This window comes from Nicrophorus vespilloides, unplaced genomic scaffold (assembly GCF_001412225.1).
Source record: "Nicrophorus vespilloides isolate i.1.1-1 unplaced genomic scaffold, Nicve_v1.0, whole genome shotgun sequence".
Taxonomy (NCBI): Eukaryota; Metazoa; Arthropoda; class Insecta; order Coleoptera; family Silphidae; genus Nicrophorus; species Nicrophorus vespilloides.
In genome coordinates this window covers 53,285-66,947 of record NW_017096050.1, presented here as the reverse complement: position 1 = coordinate 66,947, position 13,663 = coordinate 53,285, and the positions used below count along the sequence as shown (strand labels likewise).

General features: G+C 32.9%; 1 protein-coding gene across 2 annotated transcripts in view; it reads right to left on the bottom strand.

Annotated features, from left to right (window-relative positions):
* Window positions 1–1,430: 1,430 nt before the first annotated feature.
* Window positions 1,431–13,663, bottom strand: part of LOC108569273 (sestrin homolog) — a 22,934-nt gene continuing 10,701 nt past the window's right edge. For both annotated transcript variants that reach the window (XM_017930770.1, XM_017930771.1), the window contains 5 exons: window positions 3,374–3,544; window positions 3,129–3,311; window positions 2,401–3,068; window positions 2,025–2,319; window positions 1,431–1,746 (listed from right to left, as the gene is read on the bottom strand). In XM_017930770.1, the coding sequence (XP_017786259.1) occupies window positions 1,657–1,746; window positions 2,025–2,319; window positions 2,401–3,068; window positions 3,129–3,311; window positions 3,374–3,544 (1,407 nt within the window). In that variant the 3' untranslated portion in view covers window positions 1,431–1,656. The remainder of the gene's footprint in view (window positions 1,747–2,024; window positions 2,320–2,400; window positions 3,069–3,128; window positions 3,312–3,373; window positions 3,545–13,663) is intronic.

Genomic DNA, 13,663 nt, shown 5'->3' with positions numbered 1-13,663 from the left:
ATTGAAAAAAAAAAAAAAAATTTTGAATTACTTCCGGTTCCGGATTACTTCACTAATTTCTTCTTTTTTTTTAATCTTCTACTAGAGTTAAGAATTATTATAAAATATATATATATATTTGTGTGTGTATCACCAATTGAATTGCGTTCTTCGCAATTAAAAAAAAACACAAAAACAAAATTAAAATAACTAGATCCGAAACCGTAAAGAAAATGTGTGTTTTCTGTCTCTTGCCTTTCCTTTAAGAGCGAACAAATTATAGAAAGAATACGAATAAACGAAGAATTATTTATACAATTACTGATAATATATATGTGTAAAAATTAATAACAATAATATAATTAAAAGCACAAAGACAATTTGTTTTTTTTGTTGTTGTTGTACCTATTTTAAAACGAACAAAAGAATAATTTGTTTGGATCACCATCGTTACGTTTATGAAACAAAACAAAATAAAAACAAACGTTTTCGTACATAATTCGCGCGCGTTCGCTTACATTCAAATTTATATTTATTTACTTATTTATTTATTTATTTTTTTTTTCACACATTTTTCGATTTCTTTTCTTTTTGTTTTTTTATTCTGTTACTTTCTCGCCTTCCTCATTATTATTCCCAATCAGTCAAAAAGTAGGAAATAACGTCCGTAAAAAGTTAAACGTAAAAAATAACATGAGAATATAATTACTAATATTAATTAAGGAGCCTCCCCTTTCTTAATCTTTCCTTTTGTTTATACATTTACAAATTATATATATACTTCTTTTTTTTTATACAATTAGTGTTAGTTCCTTCCTTCAGTTACAAAGATACAACGAGATAATAATAAACCGTTATTATTGATAAACGAAAAAAAAAAAAATAATGAACAGGGGGAATTCGTTCCCTCTTTTCAAAAAAAAAAACTCCACGCAATCACGGATCACAAAGTCCAGCGAGGATTTTCCCGAAAGTATCAAGAAAAAAAAAAAAGAAAATAAATCTTAATTTATTTAAATTTTTTAAAAGAAACTCCAGCAGGAATCCTCGCAAAATCGTCACCTCTTCTTCCCCTACAGCTCATGTATATATATAAACTTCTTATTAACTTTTTTTTTTGTTAAATTATTATACAATATATATTATTTATATTATGTACAAAAATGTGGTCGTATTATATAATTTCATTATTATTATGTCGTTCCTTAATTCTTCGCATATTTATTTTTGGGTGCAAAGTTTGTTCCTACTGAATGTATTCACCACTTCATATAGATCGTGAGTGTTGTTGCGTAATCTTCGCACGAATTGCTTGATAAAATATGTATAAATAAGTCCGAATCAAGAATTTATAAATGTGAACGCATAAACTGAACGCATATTTTCGTTTTTCAATTACAAAATAACCATCATTAACATACTAATATTTAAATATACTTATTTTTTCTTCTCCTCTTCAATATATATATATATAGATAGAAATTACCATTTTTTTTTGTGCATATATTAATATGATATACTCATACCTACGTTAGGAGGCATGAAGAGTAGAGTTCTTGTATATATATACCTTTATACAAATACATATATATATACCTTAGATACGGGCTTAGATAGGTGTATTTTCTTTTGTTTGTTATTATTAGTTTTCGCGCAACGATTGCGCGAATATCTTCTTTAGTTTGTCATGTAGCGATTCACAGTCCTCAGCGCGTAGAGAAGTTCCGCCTGCATCCTGGCTTCCAGTACCATCAGATTCACGTGGACCTTTAATTAAAGAAACAACGAATTAGTCAATTACCCTGATTCGGGAAGCAAATCTTTTTATTTTAAGAAGGCGTGGTCGTCATTCAAAACTACCTTTTGTTTTATATTTATAGAATAGCCGTCATTAAAATGTCACTTCTGACATTTAATCGAATAATTGGATGTGAATAATATTATTAATTGAGGTCGATTTAGTAATAACAATCAATTCGCATTGCACTTAACTATTTGTTTTGAATATTATCATTTCGAATTTTAGATAGAAGAATGTTACTCACTTTCTCGCTGTGTTTGAACTCCCTTAGGACCTTCAGGTAATCCTTCTTGGTGACGCACTCCGGGTAACAGCATGCGCTCTTGATGAAGGTCTTCAGGGACTTCTCCAGTAGCTGATTGATTTCCCCGTAGTCGTAGTCGTCGTGACGGATGCCGAGAAGACATTGGATGTAGTTCCAGATGGCCCTTCGGAAACGCGAAGTGTCCACGTCCGTCCTTCCGCCCATAGTGTAGTACGTCAGGTTGTACGCAGTCTTGAACTTGTCGTCCAGAAGGTTTCCAACGTCGTTGTATAACCTGCAACGTAAATATTGATGAATAAAGACGATTTATATAATGTAATTTGCAGTTTTTAAGAAAATGTTGCATGATTCTTACCTATTGACTAAAGAGTAGGCATGATCATCCCAGGAGTAATCCTGCACGCGGAACGTGGGTATGCTCTGGTGCTCGTCGCGCTTAGCAAAGTCCTGGTAGATGAACTGGGTGTCCTCGATGAAGATGCCGATGTCGGCGGGAGTGCCCTGCGGCTCCGGGCCGACGGCTCCCAACTCGGCGCTCTGCGTCTCCACATTCTCGAACCTCTTCGCCAACTCCACCGGCGTGCACTCCTGCGTCTGCTCGGACAGCGTCTTCATGCGTTGCATCAGCGTCGAGATACCGACCTCCGGCTCCGTGGGCGACGGCGGACTCTGGTTTTGCGTCCGTCCGCTCGTCCAATCTGCCACACCGATCTTGTTGATGAAGTTATTCAAGCGACCGCCGTTCAGGATCTTTCCGGCCGTCGGTCTCGTGTCGTTCGGAATCGGTATATCTTTGGGATCGCTGCTCTTTTTGCTGACACCGGTGGCTGCGGCAACGCTGTTACCGCCTGGGTTATTCAACATCTGCAGAGTCTCCGGATATCTGTACCCGCCGGCCTGGTCGAGCTCCTGGTTCACGCCGCACGGAAAAACGAACGAACAAAGGCTGTGGAAGTGCGTGAGAATCACGATGGCGTGGACGACCTCAGCCAGAGACCAGCTGTCCTTGCCCTTCGTCAATTTCTGCAAACGAAAAACGACAAATTACAGCATTGCAACGATATAACAATTCTCAACACTTACCTCAATGTGAGACTTATTTAGGAGCCAGGGCCGGTGCGCCAAGATTTTGTTGATGTCATAGAGGTTCCTCAGCTTTTGCGGGATGCAGTGCAAACCCTTCAACCAAGACTGATCACCTCCCTGCACCAAGAACTCCTGCTTCTGCAATTGTATTAAGTAACTGCACTGATGACGTCCAGCTGCCTGCAAATGAAAATCAACAATTTAGATGTCGCACCGAAAATTGGAAACAATCAGAAACTCACCATAATCGCAATGTAATGTCTATAGTCGTATGGTAGAGGTCCATCGCCACGCAATATGAAATTCTGCGTTTTCAAGAAGTTGTCCAAGTAAGATGGATGATATCCCATCACCTGGCTCACATGATCCAATCGGTTGTTCTGTAAGAACGCCTCCACGAAGAGGGTACGCGTCTGCAAACAACAACAAACAAACAAAAATTATAAATAAGCTGCAAATTATAATAACACAAACGCAAAACGTCTTAATTGAAATACGTCTTAAATAAACAACGAAAGCAATTACAAGAAACGTGTTTTCTGAATTACATTTCGAAGTCGTTTCAGTAACAGAAACTGTTCAGTTCAGAGAAACGATCGCACCTTGAAAATGTTTGCACTCGTTTTAGTAACACTCTGTATACGATCGCAGCACTAATTTTTTTTTTAACAACTGGAACAGATGGTTGCGGTATGGTCGTAAAACGCGAGCCTCGATGGTGTTGTATCAGAATGTGTCATTATTTATCTAGCAACTCATGCGAGGAGAAGAGAAGAATCTTCGGGAAACGATTTCAGAATGAGAAGGAAACCCAAGAAGATTCGCCACAATGCTCGAAGTCCGTGTTCAAAGGAACTCAATTTTGGAACGAAGTAACAACTGAAATTGTTTGCTGGAGTGTTGTGCAGCAGCATCTTTGATCATTTCTCTCTCTTTCGAGGAAGGCCACTCATGTGCGCTGCATGTAACGCGATATTGAAAGAAAACAAAATAGAAGAGAAGAAAAACAACAAACAAAAACTGGGAAGCATCTGCTCAGCGCGTCTTCCCTTGGATCTCTCAAACAGCTTCAAATTGAAATTCATTATTTTATATTACTAATAAACAACAAATAAAGTAATTGAATTGTAATTGTTTAATTAGCGAGTTTTGTCGGACAATGCTGAACGGGAAGATAAAGTGGTGGAAACTGGATGTTTCCTGAACTTAGGACGTTCAGATGACGAGTAGTAATTGTACTTTCGTACAGAGAGATTCGAGTCATTTTTCAATCGTCGTTCAATGAATTTGTAATTAATCAGGATCGAACTGTGTGCGTTTGCAATTAAAGGGTTAAAACACACACACTCAATGCAAAATGTAAAGTTCATTTATCCCATTATTCCGAAATGTTTATACTTTTACTACACGTACTATATACCTACGTTCCTAAGCTATTTCGAGAGCTGTGTAAATATTTGAAAGCTTTTTAGGTGCGCGGGCAAACAATAACACACATCGTGCAGAGCACATACAGATACAGAGGATGAGACATTGTGCAAAAAGAACGAATTATTGAGAAGATTAAAAATCAATTAAAAATTCAACAAGTAAACAAGCGCATTAATTACGAGCTTATCCACATAAACGGGATAATGTTACTGCATTATAAATTATGATTTCTTGAATGGCTCTTTCATAATGTTCGAAAACTAATTTATACGAGACAACAACAACAGCAGCAGATTACGTAATACACCGTGTCTCCGAATATCGATGATATCGTGAAACATTATTTGTAATTTTCTGAAAGGAAGCGATTCTCTGTTGCCCACAGAGCTTTCGTTTCTACCAAACCGGGAGAGAATTTCGAAAGAGATTAAGTTATCGAGAGCTGTACGTGTGTTTAGTTGGCGCGGCCAGATTTAAATTGCGTAAATGGCCGAAGAGACCGGTGCTGTAGTGTGCGAGGAAGTGAGTGAGTGTGTTGTTATATGCAAGAGTTGGTAATAAATAACGATGGTTGTGATAAAGAGGTTTGGAAGAGACGCATCGTACGATAAATATTTATTTACACGTGGGGAGGAGGGCATTACAAAAAAATAAAATTGATGATTATTTGTTGAATGTGTTATGTATGTGTGAACTGAATCTATTTGCACAGCTGGTGATCGCGTTCGCTCGTAAATGAAATTGTAAAAAGTATACGCTGGACGAGTTGGGAAGAGAAAGAGGAATGAATAAATACATACACACACACGCACCGTCGAAACCAAACAGAAATGCAGATACGCAAACGAGGAGAGGAGATTAAATTTAATTAAGTCGTTGACCCAAATATGATTCCATCAATAACGAAACAAATGCCAGCCATAAACACATCATATGTTTGAAAAAAAAAAGCAACGACTAGATGAATACATCTCTCATACTCTTCAGGTTATTATTATACCACAGTTTTATCTGAAGAAAATACTGAAAGGTGAGTATATTTAACTATACATATTCATCTTGCAATTATAAAGTACTATAGTATACAATTCTTATTATAGACTAAGAAAGTGCTTGAAACTGAAACTAAGAAATAGTTCCAATTGTAAAAGTATGTGCTTTTTTACTTGGAAAGTAGTAAACTGTTGATCTCAAAGAATATCTAATTGAAGTAGTAATGATTTGACTTCAGAAAACTGTAAGAGATGATATATTTCTTGTGAAAACATTTAGCTAATACTAAATAAGAAAACTATATGGTTTTGATTAAAAAAAATGTAATTGTTGACTTTCTATAATTCTAACTGAAGTTAAAAACTGTATTAGTTACTGGCGGAATTTCAAAATTTGAATTTATCTAGAAAAAAAAAACTAAGAAATTTTGTACATAATTAAATAATTTGGAAGACCAAATTGTTGTTTAAGATAAAAAGATGAGCAAAAGTTCTGTCACTAAGTTTGAAGAAGTTTATTGAGAATTAATGTGAATGTTTAAAAGATGAAAATTGTGTTGAAACAAATGCCAGCCATAAACACATCATATGTCTGGAAAAAAAAGCAACGACTAGATGAATATATCTCTCATACTCTTCAGGTTATTATTATACCACAGTTTTATCTGAAGAAAACACTAAAAGGTGAGTATATTTAACTATACATATTCATCTTGCTATTGTAGAGTACTTTAGTATACAATTCTTTTTATAGACTATGAAAATACTTGAAACTGAAACTAAGAAATTGTTCGAATTGTGAAAGTATGTGCTTTTTTACTTGGAAAGTAGTAAACTGTTGATCTCAAAGAATATCTAATTGAAGTAGTAATGATTTGACTTCAGAAAACTTTAAGAGATGATATATTTCTTGTGAAAACATTTAGCTAATACTAAATAAGAAAACTATAAGGTTTTGTTTAAAAAAAAGACAATTGTTGGCTTTCTATAATTCTAACTGAAGATAAAAATTGTATAATTTCTTTCTACTGGTGGGATTTCAATATTTGAATTTATCTGGAAAAAAAAAACTAAGAAATTTTGTACATAATTAAATAATTTGAATGACCAAATTGTTGTTTAGGATAAAAAGATGAGTAACAGTTCAAAGATTCACGTGATTTCTGTCAATAAGTTTGTTGAGAATTAATGTGAATGTTTAAAAGATGAAAATTGTGTTGAAACAAATGCCAGCCATAAACACATCATATGTCTGGAAAAAAGCAACGACTAGATGAATATATCTCTCATACTCTTCAGGTTATTATTATACCACAGTTTTATCTGAAGAAAACACTAAAAGGTGAGTATATTTAACTATACATATTCATCTTGCTATTATAAAGTACTATAGTATACAATTCTTATTATAGACTATGAAAATGACTTGAAACTGAAACTAAGAAATAGTTCCAATTGTAAAAGTATGTGCTTTTTTACTTGGAAAGTAGTAAACTGTTGATCTCAAAGAATATCTAATTGAAGTAGTAATGATTTGACTTCAGAAAACTGTAAGAGATGATATATTTCTTGTGAAAACATTTAGCTAATACTAAATAAGAAAACTATAAGGTTTTGATTAAAAAAAATGAATTGTTGACTTTCTATAATTCTAACTGAAGTTAAAAACTGTATAGTTACTGGTGGAATTTCAATATTTGAATTTATCTAGAAAAAAAAAACTAAGAAATTTTGTACATAATTAAATAATTTGAATGACAAATTGTTGTTTAGGATAAAAAGATGAGTAAAAGTTCAAAGATTCACGTGATTTCTGTCAATAAGTTTGTTGAGAATTAATGTGAATGTTTAAAAGATGAAAATTGTGTTGAAACAAATGCCAGCCATAAACACATCATATGTCTGGAAAAAAAAGCAACGACTAGATGAATATATCTCTCATACTCTTCAGGTTATTATTATACCACAGTTTTATCTGAAGAAAACACTAAAAGGTGAGTATATTTAACTATACATATTCATCTTGCTATTATAGAGTACTATAGTATACAATTCTTATTATAGACTATGAAAATGCTTGAAATTGAAAGTAAGAAATAGTTCGAATTGTAAAAGTATGTGCTTTTTTACTTGGAAAGTAGTAAACTGTTGATCTCAAAGAATATCTAATTGAAGTAGTAATGATTTGACTTGAGAAAACTGTAAGAGATGATATATTTCTGATCTGTGAAAGAAAATTAGAAAAAAACTTTTCTTGTATAGCTAAATAATACTAAATAAGAAAACTATAAGGTTTTGATTAAAAAAAATGCAATTGATGCAATTCTAACTGAAGTTAAAAACTGTATAGTTACTGGTGGAATTTCAATATTTGAATTTACCTAGAAAAAAAAATACTAAGAATTTTTTTACATAATTAAATAATTTGAAAGAGTGATTTCTGTCACTAAGTTTGAAGAAGTTTGTTGAGAATTAATGTGAATGTTTAAAAGATGGAAATAGTGTTGTAATTTTTATTTTTATTAAATAAATGTATTTGGATATTGCAATAACGATGTTTCTTCACAACAAAAAGTGTGAATAATTCGTTTCAATGAAGCGAAAATAAACGTAAGGGCGGCGGTTTTCGCTCCATGCTTCAACATTCATTCACCCTCTTCCATTACACGTCGTGCGGGTTTCGTAATATCATTTGTAGTCAAGGTAGGGTGTATATTTAGGTGAGACACGTGTGACTCGAATATATAGGTCAGGAAATAAATAATTTAAAAAAAAAACAACACTTCCTTGCTTCTCTATTTACCAAAACTAGTTAATACTGTTTTTTTTGTTTGTTCAATGTACGAAGAACTGCCACTTCGGAGGATTCACTTTGAACTAAAGCAGAGTCCAGTTCGCACCAGACCAGCCGAGACGAGACGCACACTCATAGATAAACTAATGCACGATAACGAAAAACACGATCAAATTCCGATGCGATTATTACAAGTAATTCTAATCAAATTTGAAAAAAAATGAAATTGAAAATGTGTATAGGGAAGATGCATTCGGAATTTACGTGTTTATGCAACAATCTGCATCCTGGCATTGACATTTCCGCTTTCAGCGATATTTTCGAAACACACTTGATGATTTCGTAATTTAAAAAAAAATTCATAATAATACGTACAACAACAACAACAAAACTTGAACTTGCCAGCTACTTGCACTGCACGAAACTGAAAGATCCAATGAAGAGGAACGACGTTGGACTATATTTCGGCTGGTAATTAGGGTCATCGCGCATTATGCAAAGCTCACTGCTTTCAAACAAGAACAAGAACAAGACACAGACAACGCGCTTTGATGTACAAGTACAAGGAAAACTAAAGAAAGATTTTGACCAAAGGTCTTATTTGTTGAACGATAAAAAGGCGATATCGAAACGTTCGGAAACGAAACGAACCGAGAGAAACAAAGACTCGATGCGTTCGAATGTTAATAATACCGAGCTCACGCATATGCATATTGCATGAGCTAAATTGTTTTTCATTGTTGCTGGAATATAATTACAATTGATTAGAATGGAGCGTGGTTTGCATTTGGAAATCGTGTGCTTATTTCCAAGACGAGAACAAAATGCATTCCTCGCAAAACTTACAAAACACTTCTAACAATAACTACAAACACCAATTCCATTAAACCTCTAGTTCAAATTATTATGGTAACATTTTTCATTAATTAAAATCAAGTGGAAGAAGCGAAAGAAAATAAAAAGACACTCCGAATGGTAAGCAAATCACGTCTATTATTCATTTAGCCATTCAATAATTCATAGACGAAGCGAACGCACGCTCACACTTATATTTATTAGATTCAAAATGCAGAACATGAGTTGCCCATAAAGGATTGTGTTTCCTAACACACCCACCCACCACCACCACCACACAACAAACAACACGAGCCACGAAAAAAAAAACTGTAAATACGCTCGATGGAAAAGAAACAACAACAGCTAAACGAAGCTGTGCGATAAAGATCTCATGTAATATTGAATGATAGCTTCAAGCGGCTTAAATAAATTGATACGAACTCGTATTGATCAAGACTAATGATGTAATAAAAAAAAAACCCACAATAAAATAAACATAATCAAACTTTATGTATAAACCAATTCGTAATATATTGAAAGAAGAATTGTTGTTTTTTTTATGATATAGGGTAGTTTCCTATTTTCAAAGTTTCTAAAATTAGAAATTAAAACACGATTTATAGATAGTATTCATTGAGGATAATCTCATGATTAGATACAGACCTATAGGTAATTAGGAAATATCTAGGAGTATTAAGATATTAAGTTTTTTTCTTTAATTGGCATTATCTAATAAACAATGTTTGATTTTCATCGTACACAATTTTTTTTTGTTTTTAACTGTTGTTTTATCTGTCACAATTCGTTCATTGGCATTAGGTTTAGGAGAGAAAGGAAGTTCGAACTTGGTTCATTGATGTGTCTGGGCAACGAAACGGGACGAGAACTTGTTCTTCCTGATTATATTTCTGGTTGTTCTTTTTCTCTGCTTGTTGTTGTTGGTTCAATCTCAAGAAACTGGTTGGTGAGGATACGAGAGAGAACCGGATGATAAATACGAGGAGATAAAATGAAAAAAAGAAAATAGACAGGAATGGAAGAAACGACGACGAAGTGATGGAAAAATAAGGAGAAAAATCTTTATAAATAATAAATAAATGGAGATCGAGCGAGAGAGGAGAGGACGACTTTCATATTTATAACCATATCCGTTCTGAGCTCTCTTCTTCCTCCTTCTTCTCTTCTATCGAGGAGGATTCCCGTTTTCCCCTGAGGCCCACATGAAAAGGCAATAAATAACTCCCATGAATTAATTACCATGTTTTAGAAATAAACGAAAAGGAAGAGAAGTGAAAAGAAAAAAAAACGTACATCTACACTGCACACACGGGAGGAGCAGAGTTGGATGAGAGAAGGAAATATGCTTATAATAAATAAAACGGTTTCGTAAATGGGCAACGCCTAGAGATATTATTTTTCTCTTCTCTTCCTCGATCTCTCTCTCGCTTCTGCACTATTTCTGTTCCATTTTCTAAACATTAGTTTTCTTTGAAGTGGCATTTCTAAGATTAGATTTTAAATTGGGCCGTGGAACGACAAGATCGAGAGCCGAAAGAAACACCCGAAGAATTAATAAAAAATATGATACAACAACAATAATAACACGTATTGAAATTAATCAGAAACAAAGATCGATTCGTCCAGGCAAAGGAAAAACAAAAACCGGTAGCTCATAAGCTACTAATTAAGGGATGGGTGGTGCCCGAAACATCAATTAACCAAAGAAAACCAATTTATAAACATAAACTTGTCTTTTAATTGATTATTTTTGGAATAATAATCAGTTACAAAATCACTGGTTTTTAACTTAATTTATGGCCCTAAACCAAGAGACTAATGATTAAATAATTATTTACGTTCGCGAAATAAAAATAATCGAGAAAAAAAATAAAATAATTAGATAACAAGGCCGTTCTCGTAGTTTGTATTAATTTTTTTTTTGGTTCCTTCGATGTTTATCGAAAGATCAGATTACGAGAAGCAGATGATGACCCAATTTCCAGGTCTGTTTGTAGCAGTAGTTTGTAATTTTTCCATCCTCTCCTCTACGCAAGTTGATGATCTCGAGGAGGAGAAGGATGATTGTTTACGTAAGTTTTGTCGAAGGTCGTAACTTTTTTAAATATTATTTTGCACACTTTGTTCGCTAGAACATTTCGATAGGTAAACGCAGCGGATTTGCATATACAATAATAATAATAATGATAATAAGAAAAAAAGGAAAGTAAAGAGAAGAAGGCGATGGAATAACAAAGGAAGGAAAGAAGTCGTTGGCCTCTCGTGCACATGCACCATTACTCGTAATCGCGAGACGTGATTAATGACAAAATTCAGCAATCCGATCTCGAGAGGAACTCGCAACTGCTACCAAGGCGACGACGAACAAATGAAATAAGAATATTTTTGTAATGCATCGTTACGAATTCCATAGTAACGCGTCAACAATAATAATTGCACGTTGTAAACGATTTTCCTTTTTTTTTTTTGTTGACGCTGTTTCTCGCTCGGAGCAAACAGCAATATCAGATTCGAAACAATAAGCGAAAAATATAAGTAATTTACTTAATTCAATTTAAAACAGATTAACTTACGTTTTTTTTAACACGATTTTGTTCTTCCTTCGATCACAATGAAACAGACACTGCTGTTTCTATCGCACCAAATTGGGAAATGAAGACTTTCTGATGGTCGCAACGAATATCATTAATATATTTCTTTTAAAACATGATGTAATACAAACAAAACATTAACTTTTGTTTGTCCAACATCATTATTATATACATTCGATAGTCACTGTTGTTGACTCACCTCGAAGTTTCCTATCAGTTCCCCCATTTGTGTGATTACAACTTGAGGTGTAATAATTTACTTATTTTTAGATTCTTAATCCAGTTTTATAGCAAACATATTACAAAAAAAAATGTACTAATTATTGTATTTACGTGAAAATATTTTAACATTTTTAATTAATTAATTAATTAGTACTTTAGTATATAGTCTCCAAATTGTAATCGGTTAAATATTTGTTTTCACTTATCTTCAAATTCTAAATATACTTTATTTTGTTTGCAGTTAACGTCCACAAAGTAATCTATATTACTTATGTACCCTATATAGTTTATATTTATCGAAATATTATGTAAAACTAATTTGTTCTTTCATAATGCAAGTAATTTAGATATGTGTATTTGCAATTGTACTATTTTTAGATCTTAATAGATTGGATTTTAGCAATTAACAAATTTTCAATTCCATTATTGTTTTCATCATTTTGTTTATTATATTTCAAGAAAAATCTACGTGAGATTTACACGTATTCATTCAATCAAATTCATTGTATAAACAAGGTGAAATTGATTAATTTCTATAGGAATGATCTGTTTATAACGAAGTTTATTTTCAGAATGATTAAATAAAGAAGAAAAAACCTAAGATTGCGAATTTCTTAATTTATAAACATGGATCAAAATGTTGTGTGATAAAGAACATGATAAACCGAGCGAAATTCGAGCAGGAAACCAACAGATTGGAAGTGGAAGCAAGCGAGAATCCAAGGTTAAGTTTCGTATTATTTATGGATCGGAGATGTTAAATGTATTAAGGATTTGTTGTTGCAAATGGTAGACAGAGGTTGCCTTCGAGGACTTCGTTTTAATTAGCTGTTGTTCAGAATAAATTACAAATTTACAATTCTGAGATTGTTATCCAATTGAAGATGATTTATTAATTGATTTTTGCGATAGATCTAAAACTGTTGAAGTGTTTCATTGATGCTTTGCAGATTGTTACAATTCAAGATGATTGAGGAAATATTTTTCAGTTTGTTACCAAATTGAAGATGATTTATTCTTTGTCAATCATCTTCTTATGATGAAGAAAGTGTTGAGTAGTTTCATTGATCTTTTGCAGTTTCTTACGAAATTGAAGATGATTAATCTTTGGGCTTGATTCAATTATCTTAAGATGAAGAAAGTTTTGAGTAATTTCATTGATCTTTTGTTGAATGATACCAATTGATGATAATTTAATAATTGCTGCTTTTTTGTACTTGATTCAATCATCTGATGATGAAGAAAGTCTTGAGTAGTTTCATTGATCTTTTGCAGTTTGTTACGAAATTGAAGATGATTAATCTTTGGGCTTGATTCAATTATCTTAAGATAAAGAAAGTGTTGAGTAGTTTCATTGATCTTTTGCAGTTTGTTACGAAATTAAAAATGATTAATCTTTGTGCTTGATTCAAGCATCTTATGATGAAGAAACTGTTGAATAGTTTCATTGATCTTGTGCAGATTGTTACCATTTGATGATGATTTAATAATAGCTGTTTTTTGTACTTTATTCAATCATCTTAAGATGAAGAAAGTATTGAGTAGTTTCATTGATCTTTTGTAGAATGATACCAATTGATGATGATTTAATAATTGCTGCTTTTTGTACTAAATTCAATCATCTGATGATGAAGAAAGTGTTGAGTA